This window comes from Poecile atricapillus, chromosome 16, assembly GCF_030490865.1.
Source record: "Poecile atricapillus isolate bPoeAtr1 chromosome 16, bPoeAtr1.hap1, whole genome shotgun sequence".
NCBI lineage: Eukaryota > Metazoa > Chordata > Aves > Passeriformes > Paridae > Poecile > Poecile atricapillus.
Window position 1 is genome coordinate 10,270,888 of NC_081264.1, and position 17,240 is coordinate 10,288,127.

At 44.7% G+C, this 17,240-nt stretch overlaps 1 protein-coding gene across 1 annotated transcript; it reads left to right on the forward strand.

Moving 5' to 3' along the window:
* The first annotated feature begins 359 nt into the window (after positions 1 to 359).
* On the forward strand, positions 360 to 15,754 carry TMEM233 (transmembrane protein 233). Its single transcript, XM_058851832.1, has 3 exons — positions 360 to 889; positions 7,702 to 7,836; positions 13,463 to 15,754. Exons 1-3 carry the CDS (start codon positions 701 to 703, stop codon positions 13,472 to 13,474), a joined length of 336 nt encoding a protein of 111 aa, XP_058707815.1. The 5' UTR covers positions 360 to 700; the 3' UTR covers positions 13,475 to 15,754.
* The last annotated feature ends 1,486 nt before the right edge of the window (positions 15,755 to 17,240 follow it).

Genomic DNA, 17,240 nt, shown 5'->3' on the forward strand with positions numbered 1-17,240 from the left:
TGGTTGTCTGGGGGTTTTTTCCCCCATATATTGGGGTTTGGGCATAATACTCATTTCCTTTTTCCCTTTCGTGCATCCCCAAAGTGAGTTTCACCTTACAGATGTCACGTTCAGTAAGGACTGAATCCCTTGCTAACAAATTGACCATAATGCTTTAAGTTCGTTGGTTTCTGCTGCTCTTCAGTGCTTTTTCTAAGTTCAGCAAGAGGGGTTAGGAGATGGCAAATTCAGTCCAGATGCGAGGAAATGGCTTTGCGGGCTTTACCCGCCTTGCCGAAGCAGCTCGCACACTCGGAAACGCGAGTTTAAGAACGCGGCGCGGTTCCCCCGGGGGCTGTGCAAACTCGGCTTAAGTCCTTTAACTGCAGGCGCTGAAGAAGTTGGGAAAAGGCCGGAGCAGCCGCAGGTTTTGCGCCCCGGCCGCGCTGCGGCAGCGCCCGGGGCGCTCCCGGGGCCGGGCAGGAGCAGCGCGGGGACCCCGCGGGGACGCGGCGCCGGGAGCCTCGGCGGGCGGGCGGTGTCGGGCTCGCTGCTCTTCCCAGCACTCCCCGTGAAGCCAGCCCCGCGCTGAGACCCCGCGGCAGCCCCCCCGCCCCGCCCGGCCCCGGCCCGGGGCGGCTCCCTTGGCTCGGCGCCGCTCGGTCCCGCCTGCCCGGAGCGCTGGGCTTTCCGCGCCGCCCGCCCGCCGCACCGCAGCCCCATGTCCGCGCTCCCCGCCGGCGCCGACATCAAGCGGGCTCTGGAGAACAGCCCCGAGACCAACATCGAGGATGAGCTGCCCGACGAGCCGCCGCAGCAGCGGCCCAAGTGCTACCTGCTCCTCAGCATCCTCTCCTGCTTCTGTCCCGCCTATCCCGTCAACATCGTCGCCTTCGTGTTCGCCGTCATGGTGAGTAGCACCTCCGGCTTGGGCTCCGAGGGGCCACCGCCGGCCCCGGCGGGGAAAGGGGCGTCCAGCCGCCTTTGAGCCGCTTGTCCCGGGAGCTTGCGGACTCCGGGTGAGGCAGCGAGCCTGGGAGCATCAGCAGCAGCGGGCAGGGGGTCCACCGAGCTATCCCAGCAGCGATGGAGAACGCGGAGTAAAAGGTAGCTTCCAACAAGTTTTCGCTGTCAGGCTATCGGGTGGCAGGTTTATTGCAGTTAATGGGGTTTGTTACATCAACTAAGTCGCACGCTGAACAGGATTGTTTGAAAGTATCATTTGTATTTGTTTGAAAGTGTCAGCTGGAGAACAGAAATCAGATTTGGTTTCTGCTTTAGCTAATCAAATGTAATAGGAGTGCACTTTTTCCAGTAAACAAGCTCTTTAATACTATTTATTAGAATAATACAGATAATTATTATGGTTGGAGATTGCTGGTAATTGCCCATGTAAATTGAGTATCAAACACACTGAGAGAACAGCCTTACTCCTACAGTCTGTAATTGATACACATTGTCCTTAATAACCCAGCAATCCCCTTAACTTCCAAAGTACTGTTGGAACAGAATCTCCTTCTCTGAGTTAAAAGTTGCAGAGTCAGATCCAGAGTTTTCTAATCATATACATGATCAGTGTTATCAGTAACACTGCAATGCATTTCTGTTGTTTAGGAGCTGAAAAAGGTTTAAAACATGTTGTGCATTTTCATCCTTTTCTCTGACAGCCAAGCTGAGAAGGTAAGTAAAATTGTAGTTATTTCTTTTTGCAATTAAGTATAAGAATAGTTAACTATGTCTAAAATACCCTAAAACACACTCTTGTAAAGTGAGATGAGTAAAGATTGATGAGAAATCACATTTCTGAAGTTTGAAAACTACTATTCCAAAGCCATTGTTCAAGTCTCCTTATTTTTTGACGTTCAGTATTTGCTGCCTTCTTTTTTTTTCTTTTTTTTTTTTTTTTTTTTTTTTTTTAATTTCCTTCTGTGTTTATTTTCTTTCTTGTTACCTTAAGTATACAATATGCTCTTTTCCTTATTTTGGGAAGGTTTGGTTCAGCTGGTACTCGGCATCCTTTCTGTCCATGGACACTGAGGGTGCTATATAAAGTAATGAGAGCTGATGATCTGGGGCTGGGAGCGTCTGTTCACTGTGACACTGCTTTCATCAAGGTGCTGGGGCTGTACAGAAGTTAACTGTCAAGGACAGAATTTGGCCTCTAAAGATTTTTGCAGCCCATATGGAGAAATCTCCACCCACAGCCTGGTTGAAGTTCATGCAGGCTTCTGGAGTCAGGCATCAGTAACTGTTACCAGGGGATATGGAGGAACCAGGGTGGGAAGAGCACTTCCTGAATGCTGAGCAGCCTGTGCAGGTCTCAGCTGCCCACTCCCTACAGGGGGAAACAACAGCCAGACCAATAACCTCCCCTGGCCAGGAATAACTTCTGTTTCAACAGCATCCTACCTAAAACCTCTCTTTTTCTATAAAAATAACCTGTCCAACTTCTTTTCCACAGCCTGACCCCCTGCCTTTCCAAGCTGCAACCTGTAACTGCTGCATTATCCTCAGCTGCAGGTTTATGCATTTTAGCCTGTGCTGGTTTTATTTCCACTTCTGCTGGGATCTGCAACCTCCCTCCCTTTCTCAGCTGGAGTTGCTAAAGGCTAACACTGAATTATAAGAGTAGTCTAATTCTTTTTCTTACAGAAGATACCTTTACAGTCTGCAGAGCTTGCCTGAGATCTTGGGTCAGATTTAAAGACCCCTACAAGTGGTTTATCTACAAATTTCCACTTCTTAAAATGGGCCCAAAAGGAAAAGTCCTATTGGCTTCTAGAAGGGGCATGGTTCAGCACCCTGTGTACCTGTGTCATGTCCTCCTTAACTGTTCTAAATTCAGACAATGTTTTCACTCTAAAAGTAGAGTCTGGGCTCTAACACACCCCCAAAATAAATGACAGATTTGTCTTCAGTCTCTTCTGTCTCTTCTGCTGCCCCATTTACAACTCCAGCACTGGTTTCCTCACTTCTTTCTCACCTTTGGAGTCTCAAACCTCACCGTTGCAGATCTTACCTCCTTTACTTTATTTTTAGAATAAACCTTTTGCAAGTTCTCCTTATTACAATAACAACCTTTCCCTGTTTCTTCCCTGTTCCTCATGGCAGGGGTCAGAGCTGGTAGAAAGGACATTAATGGCATCAGTGTGTTGCCACATTGGCATTACAAGAGCCCCCTCCAAAGAGCCACTGGCCACTCTCAGGGGTGAGCATTGCTTGGCATTTTTGGCAAATGGAGTTCTGTTTTCCCCAGGACCCCTGGCTATAGGATCACTGTTCTCAGTACCCTTCTGCAGTCCCAGCCAGATGCCATCAGTTCTGCTCCTTGTTGCTTGCAGCAGCTGGATCTCTGTGAGCAGCTGTGTCATGTTGCTGTGCCATCAGTCGGCTCACTCAGCCCCAGGGATGCCTCCCTCACATTTGCCCTATTCTTTCTCATACAGGTGTAACCACAAGCATCAGGGGCAAGAGTTTGGGGGCAGGTACCAGGTCAGGAGGCTTCTGTGGCACCGGAGGTTTCTGTGATGTGGGGCTGGGGGTGGGCACATGTCACTGAGCTCTTTGGCTCCTTGTCTGCAGTGGTGAACCCAAAGAGCTCTCACAGCTACCAGCTGTGTCTGAGACCTGGCTGGGGTGGACTGGCTGTGTCTGGCTCGTGGGACCAGGGCTAGAGGGAGGCTGTGGAATAACTCTGGGAAATGAATTGGATATTTTCAATGCCAGCACTGAAGTCTGACAATGGAACATGTTTAGTTGGCCTTTCTCAGTACCACCCCCCTTCAGCTGTCTTTATTTCAAAGATCTCTAAGTCAGACTAGTCCTGTAATTCCATAGGGCCTTACATTTGTAGCAACCTCCAAACAGTCTCTCCAAAGCTATTTCTCACTGATTTTTGCTCCAAACTCCCTCTTTCTGTTGACATATTTTTGTTTAATCATTTCCATGCTTCAAACAACATATGTGGTCAAGCTGTGACAATCTTGGCTCATCTGCCTCTGATAGTAACAAGTTCTTCGTCTGCATTTGTTGCTGTTGGATTCAGATGCCTTGTCTTTATATGGGTTTCCCTGAGCAGACACAACAAATTAGAGGAAGCCATGGGGACAGGAGGGGATGGACCTTGCTTTCCCAGGGAGTCACCACTTCTAACTGGGATCCTAATGAGCCATGTGCAGTGTGTTGGCTGTGGCCAGCTCAGTGACCAGTGTTTCTGGAGTTAGAAAGTTTACTGGCAGAGTTTATTATTTATAAATCCTTTGTTAGGTAGCTTGTAGGTACCTGGATATTTTACACCATATGGGACAGCCTGGAATATTAAAAAACATATTTAATATTCAGGAATATTAAACAACATATTTAATATTCAGGAATATTAAACAACAGGGCTTAGCAGCTGCTGTTAAGGCATTTTTGCATGGCCCCTGCCTTTTCAGACTGGTAGGCTTTTGGTTTTCCTCTGTAACACTCTGGAGAGCAAACTCCCCTTTCACGTGTCCTGCTCAGCACCTGCCTGTTCTGAATTATTGCTCCCCAAGTCCCCCCTTTTCTTTGTGTTTCCCTGTGAGCTGTTCCTACAGTGAGGAGTCACCCTGAGTCAGCAGGTCTCGTTCTTCCTTAGGTCTGAACTAGAGAGTGTCTCCTTTCCAGGCACAGCCAAATAAGGCTCACCCAGCCTGGCTTAGAAAATGCTGATCAGAGAACCTCGGTCTGGTCTGCCCAGACCTGTGAGAAACATAGAGGAAGATTTCTGAAGTAACTCAGTGTTCTCTCTGGTTTTGCCATGATCAGTGCTCTGGGAGTGTGGAAGAGAAAATACACATAAAAAGGGATTAATATTTTATAGCTAATTCAGCACATTTCTGTTCACATGAGGTCGAGTCACTTTATTGTTGAACTGAGAATGTTTTATAAATAGATGTGTGTGAACCTGGTGAAGTCACTGAGATTACTCAAGTAAATAAACAGCTGCAGAACTGTGGCTTTAATTTACATTATGACTTCATAGAGAGCGAGGTAGCAGAAACCTGAGAAATCAAATGGTGTTAGGCTGAAAAGGGCTGGTTTGTTTTAAAAGCTGGACAGACCAAATGCCTCATACAGATTCTGTGTTCTCAATATATTGCCCAGCCCTTGGAAATAAATAGATGTAACAGTTTAAAGCTTTAACAGTTGATGTTATCTCTGTCTAATGTTGAAAACTGGAAGCTTGACCAGGAGCCCTTTGAAGGAGATGGAAGTAATGAATTTCAAAAAGCTTTGCATCAGACCCCAATCACTCAAGCCTCTTACTTTTTATTGAATGCTTTCTAAGTTATTTCATATGTCATTTAATTTAAACCTCTTCACAGAGAAACTTTGGTCTCCTTCCTGTCTCTTCCAAATCCTGTTCTTTATCATTAATGCTGTTTTCCTCCTCTTCATCGTGGATTTGTATTAAAATGACATTATTTATTAAAGTTTGCACAGTGAATTATTTATGCAGTACCTGCAGAAATCACACGGACATTTTCCAGACTTCCTAAATACATTAGTAAAATTCTCCAGAACTGCAAGCTGGTGCTGTCAGGTCTTGCTTGCAGCTCTGTCTGACTTTTGAGACCACAAGCCCGGGGAATGGAGCCGATGGTGTCTGCGGAACCCCTCTGTAGACGCCGTGCAAGAGGAGTCCTTTGATAAGAGGGGAGCACAAAGTCCAGGGCCAGGGTGTCTGTGGTGCTTCTCTGTGTTTCTCCTGCAGCCACAGTGGCATTGGTGGTTGTTGGCAGAGACAGGAGGAGGTCAGTCTGCTCGAGGCCAAGCTGAGCTGTGTTTCTCCTCACAATCCTTTTAATGACCTTCCCAAATGTACTTTGAGAAAGCTTTTCTGCAGCCAGGACTGCTGGGGACAGTGGAGTGGCTTAGGTGAGAGGACTGTGCCAGCTCCCTTTGTACCAGCAGCAGGGCTGACACTGTCCTGTTTGATCCTGTACTCATATCCATCCCTCATTTCCATCTCTGCCCTCTTTCCCCATTATTTGCTTTCCAACCTCAATGAAATCTGACAGCAGAGCAGAGGTATTAATGATCCTCTTTGGGGACATAAACCAGAGAAATATTTAGGCATGTGGGCTTCCAGGAAGGGAAGAAATGTATCAGTGCTCTCTTTAAGGACATGAGTGCATCAGGAGCTCAGCCTTTCGTAGACTCCAGGGAATAAGTACCTGCACTTATCCTTGAGATGCAATTCTAGGAATGCAGGCTGTGTTGCTTTGGGACTGGCTGGGCTGTGCTGATGCTCCTGCAGTGCTGACACCACGAGTGCACCCAGCCCATTAGCTCTGTGTGCTCATTAATCAGCACACACAACATGCCCTTTAGTGCCTTCCTGCTTAGGAGAAATGGCTCTACAGCAATGCTTGGTGTGCTCTAAACTTCATCCCTTTCCTGCTCTCCACAGTCTCAGCTCCTCACTCTTGTTCTGTGCTTGCTGCAAAAAGTGATTTATAACTGAAGTACTTTCATTATAGCACATGGTGATGCCTCATGCAGTCATTTGCTAGAGACAATCTGAATTCTTCATTCCAGAGAACAGTTAATTTGATCAGGTCCCCATATCTCTCCCCTATTCTTCCCATTTCTCTGATACCTCCTGAAATATATACAAGATACTAAAAACCATGTTGTGACTAATCTGATTCCCTGAGGAAGTATGGTGAGTTCAACAGTGTAATCTGATCAAGAAATCTGGACTCAGTGTTATGGTTTATGAACTCAAACTCTCATGGTCTTGCAAAAGAATTCTTAGGAATAATGCCCTTTTTAATGCTTTGATAGCATCTCATCCTTGGGGAAAAAATACTACAAACTGTGTTTAGACTCATGTATTACAGTACTTCTGTCTCTTTCACTGAATCTTTTCCTTTAAAAATGGTTTAGTTAAACCAAAAATTAATTCAGAAAATCATATAGTCTGTCTCACAAAAGCCTAGAAGGTCAGAGTGGTCCTCTCACACCTTGCAATCTGAGCATGTAACGAATGTAAAGCATCTGCTAAGTCACGGGTGGGTAGAGAGAAACTCAGTCTCTTGAGATGATATGGGGATGTCTGATGCACACCTCAGGATAGATATGATAATAATTATCAGTGTCTTCCAGAAATGCAAAGGAACACAACTTCTAGCCCATGAGCATGGCACTCAGATGTCTTGTTCAGATGACCTATATTTCTTTGGTTTGTATTTTACCCACCACTAGCAAATTGCGTATTAATTCTTCAAACTTTGGAAAAGAAAAATATGTGAAAAATAGGAAATTAATAAGCTTTTTTAAGTTTTACTGAGACTTTCTCTAGAAATACAGCCTATTCATGCTCTTTTCTGTGCTTGTAGTCCTATAAAGCATAAGAATTTATCTCACTGCTAGTGAAGTGGCCAACTAACAATTCCCATCTACTACAAAACTATTTCCAAAGATAAAAGCCACTGTTTTATGCAAGTGGGTGGATGTTGGTTTGACAGCTTTTATGCTGGTGTGTATCATATGAACAAAGCCTCACCACTCTAAAGAAAAAAAGAGCTGTAGCTTCAATGAAAGGCACTGAAAATGCGTGGAACAGAAAACTGGACTCCCTGCTTGCCTTGGCAGCAGACATTGATTTGTTGGTTCAGAGCTGTCACGCTGCTTTGCCAACAGGTTTGTGTTTTAAAGGAACAGCTGTGATTCCCTGTTTCCCCTCTGCAGGCTCTGAACAGCTACAACCAAGGGGACATAGAGGGCTCCAAGCGGCTGGCTCGCAACGCGCTCTGGGTGGCCGTGGCCTCCATCATCATCGGCCTCGTCATCATCGGCATCTACTGCGCGGTTCACTTCACAACGGTGAGCAAGGCCTCACAGCCCTCTGTGCAGGCACTCCAGAACAGCACACTGAGCACTGCCACAACTGCCTTTCTTTATCTATTTAGGGATGCATGTATGCTTTCCAAAAGATTCTTTTCATATTTTACGGTTTAGAAAATTCTGTTGTCTGTGGTTAAACACAAGCGATTCTGTCTTGGCAGCAGGGGGTTTTCATGAAACTCTTGCAGCTCTGATATGTTTTTCCAATTTTGGCCAGTTGCTTTTTGGATTTTCTCCTCCTCAGCTGTACCATCTTTCAGACCAAGTGACCTGACATCTTTAAATTTCAGGTAACAGATTCCCCAGGTGCTAATTTTCAGTACCACAGTCTCGCCAACTGATATTTTAATTCTGCAAGGAGGAGACAATAGTCAGTTGCTCTTCTGTTTGACAGTAAAACAGATGGCCAGAACTATATCAAAAGTGACCACAAATGTCATTCTGACTTGGGTCTCTGTGGGGTAAGGTCCTTCACTCTCCATGCTGTGTTATTGTCCTGCCTTCCCACACCTGCAATAATAGAAACAAAGATCAACAAATGAATCTCTGTAACACATTGGTTACCCAGATGGATTACTGGAAAAGAGGACAAAAGCAATTGAGGGTATTGATAACCTTTCTTAAGGCTGTGCAACAATATGTTCTTTTCTCCACAATATTGTGCACTTCCCATTAAAATAACCAATTTAAATGAATTTATTATTGGCTGGTTTGGTTGGAGGGCCTTTCAGTGCACTGTACAAACTTATGCATAAACATTTACCACTGAAACGAGGACATCCCCGAGGAGTGGAATGGAGTTACTGGTTAAACGTGTACAGCATTTTCATACAAAATTTGAAGTATGACATATTGAGCTGGAGGGGAGTTACTGGGCATGGGGTCCAGCTCTGTGGGACATTATCAGATGGTGCCACAGACTCTGAAGTGTCCTGTGCATTCACTAATTTTCTATGCATTTGCAAGCATGAGTTGTGGTTCAGCTTGTGTTCAGTTCATTCTGCACTCACAGATTTAAACCCAAGTCCCTTCAGGCTGGGGGTGCCAAGTTTTGTAATTGACAGCAGCAGTAAATTCTTCTGTTCGCCTCCACCACCTTACTCATCATTTCTCAGGCAAGGAGAGCAGCTCAGTTATTTTTTTCAAAGTAGAGGAGAGAGGGGCAGTGTGAGGAGTGGCAGACAGCACTGGCCTGAAGCATTCACAATGACCAGGCAGCAGTAAACCAGCATAATACAGCTTCATTTTTCTTCTGAGGACTTTTTAATTTGGTTTTGGTCCTGGGGTCTTTTTTAAAGACAAAACTCTCTGTTGGGTGGAAGCAGCCAGGTGCCTGGGAACCCTCAGCATACTGCTGGGAGATTAATTTCTGTACATAGTTTCCACAAAGCTTTCTTGGCCAAATGGTGCCATGACTTTTGTGAGGAGCCAGGGTTTACTGGATTCACTCTGCCCTTCCAGCGTATTACTGCTCCCCTTCTCCCTCTCACTTGTCACCCTCCAAAAAGCCTTTGCTTCTAAGCAAGGATTCTAAGCAACAATCTTTTGATGTGCAAATGAGTGAACAGAAGCACCCAACTGGTCTTTCCACTCTCCATGCTTACCTGGCTCCCTTCTGTTGCCTTTCTCTTGGACATTTTCACTTTATACTAAATCATCTTAGTCTGACATGCCACTGAATGGCTTTGCTCTCTCCCTTCAGTGATCTCACACCCATTTGTGCCTTTCTCATGATTATTTACTGACAGCCACTTTGCCTCTGCTAAAGTGAAGTGGTTGTAAATAAGTTGTATCCTAACTTTAAAATATGTTTCAATATTAGTAAGGTAGCACAAAAGAGCCTTGATACAATAATATGGAAGATTTATTTGATTACAGTTAAGCACAGATTTAATGTTTCCGTGAACTACACATGCATTTTTCCTGAAAGTTAGACTTCAGCAATATGTATGAAAAGCTTGACCCTTCCAAGATTGATTCCTGTGTACTTCATCCATTTGAAATGAATCAGATACCACAGTACCCAGTTCTTCCTGCTGACATTCCTTGTGGCTTCTTTTGGTCTTCAAAGGATAACAAGTCTTACTGCAAATTACCTCTGGGAGATAGCACTGCCAGTATCAATGATGTACTGAAGTGTACTAAGAACTCGAGTTCTCTTCCACAGCATCCAGCCTCTGGGAAACAACAAAAGTGAGATATCCAAGTCAGGTTGGCAGGGAGGAATCTCTATCAATTGTTACACAATTGTACCAACTTCTTCTTGGTACAGGAACTTGAGTCAGGCTCAGCTGGCTCTGAAGCCTCCTTCAAAACTATTCCACGTGCCTCAGCCAGGAGAAAAATATCAGGCCCAGTGTGTCGAGGGTAGAAATGGTAGAAGCTGAAGAGAGAGGAAGAGCAGGAAATTCCTTCTTTGAACAAACAATGGTTTCATAGCACCAAAAATCCTGTACCCCCAATAATAGTGGCAGACTTGGGAAGAGGAAGACCCTTTCACTTTTCAGAAAACCCCTACTTCCAGGTGTCCTCATGTGCCTTCCCTGGTTTGTTCAGTCACAGAGCAAGAGTAGCACAGGAATAACAGCAGCCAACACCTACGTGTGCAGGGAAGAAACAGCCCTGACTTCTCATTTTGAAGATTTACTCGGAGCTAAGTCAGCTTGGGGCTTCTCCTGCTGCCTTGGAGAGCCTCATTTGTCTTAAACACTGGCATGTTATCTTTAGCAAACATATATTAAGATATGTAGTGATACATATTTATATCCTGGAACAGGGCCCACCCTCCACTTGGGAAGCATCTACATTCTGCAGTCATGCCCCTAAATGTAGGCAAGGGGAAGCCATCACTTGCATCACTGGAATTGACAGCCCAGCAATAAAACTTGTGTGTCCTGATCAGTGTAAGTTGGGGTGTCCCTCAGCAGGCTGAGGACTCTGAGTGCAGAGCTGTGCTCTGTGCGAAATCAGGGCTGTGCCTCAGTCCACACTGGGCCAAATTTATTCTTACTCTTCCCCATTTGCTTTTACCCTCTCCTGTCAGCTTCCCCTGTGCCCCTGCCTTGCCAGTCCTGAGCGCTGAGTTACATTTCCAGAGCTTGCTCAGATTAACTTCAGCTGGTATTTGTGTCACCACAGTCTGGCCCTGCATGTGTGCCTCAGGCATGTTGTCCATCAAGAGCTGCAGTGAGAAATGGGACCTGTTTGCCTTCCCTGAGGGGACACCACGGTGACCTGGAGCAGGGCAGGGCTGTGTGCCACAGCCTGTGTGTGCCATACCCTCTTTGCTCCCACCCAGTGCCACTGTTCTCATGCTCCTCTTAGCAACCTTTCCCCAGACTTGGAGCCAGCCTTCCCACCTCCAAGCATTTTGTTCAGCAAAAGGTGGTAATTTTGTCAGTCAGTGAGGGCTCTCAAGTCATTTACAATCTGTGTTTTCAGAGCAGCCTCAACATTTTTTATTCCAAATTCTGTTTTGTTTTGGGTTTTGCTGACACGAGACATCCTCAGATTGCATTTGAGTTCTGCTGGCAGGGTTTAGGGAAACAAAAGCCTGGGCTGGATCCTCCTTACTTCAACGAAGAAGATCCTAGATGTCCCAAACCCTTTTCTTAACCGGATCTAAACATGTCATATTCTACTTCATGCTGCCATGTGAGTAGTTCAGAACAATATTCAGTTCCTCACAGCACATACTTGTAGACCATCTCTAGTGTCTGACTGACACTTCACAATGCTGTTCAGGGCTGAACTAGAGCTCACATGAGTTTTGCCACCCAGTTGAGCCACAAGGCATTTCATACACAGCCCACGTCTTCTGTGCTCCTCTCTTTTGGATTTCTGCAGTCTGGACAAGTAGGAGTAAGCCAAGCAGAAATGTGGAGGATGAGTGAGAGGTGTTAGAAGTAAAAACTTCAGTAGACTGAGACAGCAACAGTTTTGCTCTGAGGAAGGGTAGCCAAAACGCTGGGACTTTAGAATTTTATGCAAACCATTATGATATTTTAATGCTTTCGTAGAGGAGCCTGAACTTCTGACCCCTTCTTTAACCTCACTTGATTTAGAACTTCACCCCAGGGAAGCCACAGAAATGCCACCTGTCAGCATGACTTCCAAGGAACACAAAGCCAGCCAGGCTGTGAGGAAAGCACCAGCTTGCACTGCTCAGAATCAGAAGGGTTTTAAATCAAGCACGTGTGCAGTAATGCAGCATTGGTAATTCCTGGCAGAAGGAAAAGGAGTAAGTGTTTAAACTGTGCACCAGGGACAGATGTACACACACAGTTTCCTCAGACTTAGAAATAATTCTTCAGGAGGAAAAGGAATGCAAGATTATTTTTAATATCTCTGCCGTCCTGTTCCTGAGGTTCTCAGAAGCCTTTGCAGATATTTCACTCAGAGACTGCCAGTCTTTCAGAGACAGGATAAGCTGAAGACCAGCATGAGGACAGGGATAACTCAGCCAGCCTCAGATCTTTACATTGGCCATCCTGTCCTCTGCACCTTACCATAAAAATAAACAAATCAGGGTCTTGTGCTGCAGGGATTGGCCTGCCAGTAAGGGATGGAGCTCCAAGCCAGAAGTCAGGGCATTCCTGTTCTTTAACTCTTGGTGTCCACCAGCCAGGGAGCTCATACTGCTGCTTTTCTATTGGTAAGGGCACATACTGATTATTTCCTTGATCCTTACCTTGTTTTCCTGGATTTGTGAAAACACAGGAGCCTAAAGTCCTCTACCTGTCTCTCAAAGTGTTCCCTCAGCTGGGGGGCTGAGCACAGTGTGCAGGTGCACAGACAATGTGGTTACATCAACCTGACTTCCTTAGCAAACCACATGAAAAATCCTGATCCCGAAACAGCTGTTTCATCTGTGCACAGAGGAGATGTTCCCACAATGGATTTTACCCAGTGGAGCCATGAGTAGCATCCAAGAGACAATCAGCAAAGGCATTGATGCTGTCTGCAGGATATATTTACTGTGCAGTGCCTCAGCTCCTAGATCCCTGCGTGAGGAGCTGCTAGAATGTAACTGCCTGATGGAGGAGATCCCCCAGACTCCAGGAGAACCCAGAATCCAGGGATAGGTCAAGGCACCCATGGGTGTTGTCTGAGAGCTTTCCTCTGCACAAGAATTTGAGGGAACTCCTCAGATCCTCTCCTAATGCAGATGCACAGGTTTCCCAGTCCTTTTAAAGCATGTTGTGTATTACTGTTGGATTTCCCAAGTTCCCCACTTCTGGAGTGTTGTTCTTGTCTGACTGCTTCATGTACCACTCCAAGGAAGCAGAGATGCCGCTGACCTCATGAATCTTTGTCAAATAAGAGCCCATTTCCTGGCAATGAACAGCCCTAATTTGCATTGATTCAGGTAACCCAGTTTAAAAATTCAGTTCGGATTGACAGATGACCAATGCCATTAGAAACTCAGCTTTTTGATTCAAAACTGTATTGAGCTGCTAGTCTAGAGGGATGTTTGTTAAGAGACCAAATGCCACTAATGTGGCATAATGTATCCATTAGATCTGTAGAATTAATAATTTAAACTCACAGGGCAAACTCTCTGTCTTCTCCTCCTTTAAACACATGTATTTCTGTGTCCTTGCAGCATGCTATCTGAAGACCAGGACGGCACTTGGATGGTATCAACATGTAAACCTCTGGAGGGGGAAAAAGAAGAGATGGAAACCATTCCAGACTGTTAGCTCTGACCCTACAAGTCTGCAGAGGCATGTTACTGGTGAATGAACTGATAGCCCGGTTAGTTAATCAGCATGGCGTGACCAGGTTTTCAAAATTATTTATTTATGAGACATCTCAGTATAAAGCAGCATTTTCTCTTTCACCCTAATGTATCATGAGATCTTGCCCTTAAAAAAAAATCCCCTTTCTTTCTCATTTCCATGGAATGTATGCTGGATCTGTGATGTTCCCTGGCTGACCCCAGCCAGTCAAAGCCAACGTATCCAGACTGTTTGTAGTGCACAGTGTAAGATCTGATGCACAGCCCACTGAAGCTGGTAGGAGAACTCCTGTTACTTCTGGCAGATTTTGGATCAGGCCATTAAGGATTTTTCCATTTCTTTAAAATAGTCTCAACGTGAGACACCTGTACCCATGGGTTTGTGATTTTATCCTGCTCTGTGATTTTATAATGCCATGGGCACACTCTGACTCAGCAGCTGCTTTCTTTTGTCATCCTCTGCTGTTAGAACTTTACCTTGGATTTTTAACCACCTGGGACCGATTTCAATCACTTGATTATTAAGAGAGACTCTTCTTCCATAGCTCCATGTTTTTCTTAATGATTTATTTTTGTTTTGTTGTCTTTCATTGTTGCACTCCCTTGACTTCGCTCCAGTCCTGCATTAAATTTGCACTGATCATATTTTCCTCTTTAAACTTCATTTATGTAAAAAGTTCCTGTTTTTTTTATCTGACAAAAGGTCTTTTTAAACAGATGTCCTTTATCCCTTTGTTGTTGTGCTTCTACCAAGGCACATAGTTTCATTGTGTTCTGCTTTGTTCACGTGGGTTTTGTTTAGCTCATCCTCTCATCTCTGTGTCTGGTCTGTGTATCACTGCAGTTAGAGATGGACAGACTTCTGCACCTCTGCCTAGTTACAGACACTCTTCCTGATCCTTAGACACTACTCAGCGAGCAGCCTCAGGCTCCAGACCTGATGGCCTCTAAATTACTGCAGTTTCTTGATACCTTGTGAAAATTTAGCATGGGACAGCTGTTTTTTATTAGCTGGAAACTTTCACAGAATGCAATTGTTCTATCATGCAAATATTCCGTGTTAAAAGGAGTAAGCTCTGGTGAGCATTAAGATGTGGCTGCATCCTCAGCAGTTGCTGCTCTCTTTGCTTTATTACCACACCTTCAAGAGAGCTGTGCCAACTTCCAGTCCCTCTCCCTGCACCAACTTCAACCTGGAGCGACTGCCCAGAAATCCAGGGAGTTCTGCAGGTGCAGCTGAGAGAAGAATCATCTGTCAGGAGTTCAACAACCTATAAAAAACAAAAGAATCCTCCCAGAAACCTTTACCTGTTAAAGCATATGCCTGGAAGTAGCATGTATTTTTTGTGCCTTGATATTATATTTTCAATGTGCTTTTTCGCTTTCCTTCCTGCCAAATTCTGTTTTTCATTGAAGTCAGTGAAGCAACACCTCTCCTCAATTACTGCAGTATTAAACTTCTCAAACACTGGTGAAGTCAGCTGATTTATTAAACATTTACACTGATCAGATTTGTCCACATGGGAATCTTGCCACTGATTTTGATGTTCCCAAGAATTGGCTGTTCTGTGAACTCCTCTTTGGTTTTTGAATACTATTTTAATGGTCTGATATGTCTTGTGGGACTTTTAGTAGCTTGCCTTATTATCAGATATGATAGAAATGTCATTGACAAGTGGAATAAAATTACTTTTAATTCACATCTATTCTGGTATGTGGGAAGTATCTTTCCTTAGTTTTGTTGCCTCTTCTACTGGAAAGAGTAATATCCTTTTTTCTAACCCCTTGGACAGTTTCAGAATGAAGTGAATCACAGCAAAAGGAGGTTTCCAAAGATATGTGGGCACCAGAGGGTAGGGATAGGCAACTTGAAGTATTTTTTTTAAACTGCCTGACAAGGGTTGAGATCAATAGGAGTTATACACCCGACTTGTTCAGAAGCTTTTGAAAACCATACTGGAAATCTAACTTGCATCATGTTCCTCATAAATATCTTTGAAGTCTCACTCGTAATATAATTGAGAATTGAGCCATTGTACCTTCAGTGCTTCTGAAGATAAATGTTGGTACCTTACAGTGCTATTGATTGGTATAAAAATAAAGGCTTTATATTAAACCACTTAATGTGACAGAGAGGAGAGAATGCAGCAATTCCTCTAATGTCCTTAGTGCTTCTGTGTCATAGGTAATCTTATTTTTGCTTTACTAATGTACTGGTATTGGTTCTCTTCATTTATTTATGTTTACATAAATTTTCAACCATGTTTGGGAAGTGCAGCTTGTGCTGGAAAGAGGTATGGTCCTTGTACAACCACATCCTTCTGTTGTGTGACAGACACATCCCAAAGCAGGCAGCAAACACAGGGAGCCTAAATAACATTTTAGTGCCCAAATCAGCAAGGCCCTAGTGCCAGCAGTGGGTGTGGAAGGCAGAATGCAGGTGTCTGACTGAGGAATTTGTGCCTGCTCCATATTTTGAGGGGTATGTATAAAAGTTTGATTATCTCTGACAGGCTCTGGAAATTACCTGTTCTTCATTGTAACGCATCTAGATTTGGATTTGGTCCATTATTCTGCATTGGACCTACCTTTTTTTGTAGGAAAGGAACCACCTGTTATATTATATATGTGCTGAATGATGTTATTTGATGACACAAAGGGAGGTGGGAAGCAGTAAAAATGTATTTCAACTCAACATCTGTGTCCTGGGTGCACGAACTGAGTCTTCCTTCTGCAAAGCTGCTTCAGGCTTCCATTTTTTGGACTCAGTGTCCTCGCACACTGAAGGCACCAATGCATGCCTCAAGTCCAGCTCCCTTTTCTTTCCTGCACATATTACAGGCAGAGACAGATGGAAACTTGAAATTGCTGGCCTCAGCTCCTGGATCATGTTGGCACCTTTGGCTTCTTACAAGGCAGCTGCATTCTGCTAAACACGTATCTTGATATGTAATCCTAGAAGAGGCTTCTAAATATAAGTGGGGGTTCTTTGCTGCTGTATGAAGGGGGTCAGCCAGACACTCAACATGTGGTGTAAATTTCATCAGATTGCACAACAAAAAAAAATAATCTCGGGGACAACATGAAATTAAATTCTTGGGGTGCCTCCCTGCAGGCACACCCAGGAGTTTACAGCTTTCACCTGAAGATCAGCGCTGACCCTTCAATTTACGTGGTTGCAACCAGGATCCATGAGTGGTGAGGCTCCAGAAGTTGTAACTTTTGTACCTCTATCTTTGGATATGTGCTCACAGTGTATTCTGCCTCTCAGCCTGGAAATAGGTTGTATCTGGTTGCTGCCGCAGTGTCCCTCACTCTCAGCATCTGTTCAGGTGCCTCTGCTGAAACAGTGTGCAAATATCTCTCTCTAGGCTCATTTCCTCCCTTGGGCCCTACCTTGGTCTTCCAGTTATTTATTACTGATTGCCTCGGAAGGGGGAAGATCATCTCCCCCATTAGTCTTTACTTTGTGTGTTTTTGTGTGCACACACACAAGAAGAGTTGAAGGGTTGAATTCCCAAAGACAAGTAAGATCTAAATACAAGGAAAGTCACTGGATTGATGGGAGCCAAGCTGGTTAGAAACATCCTGGTTATCTGACAGCTGTTCAGGAGCCTTTGTGGAAGGTGGTGTTTCCTGGAGG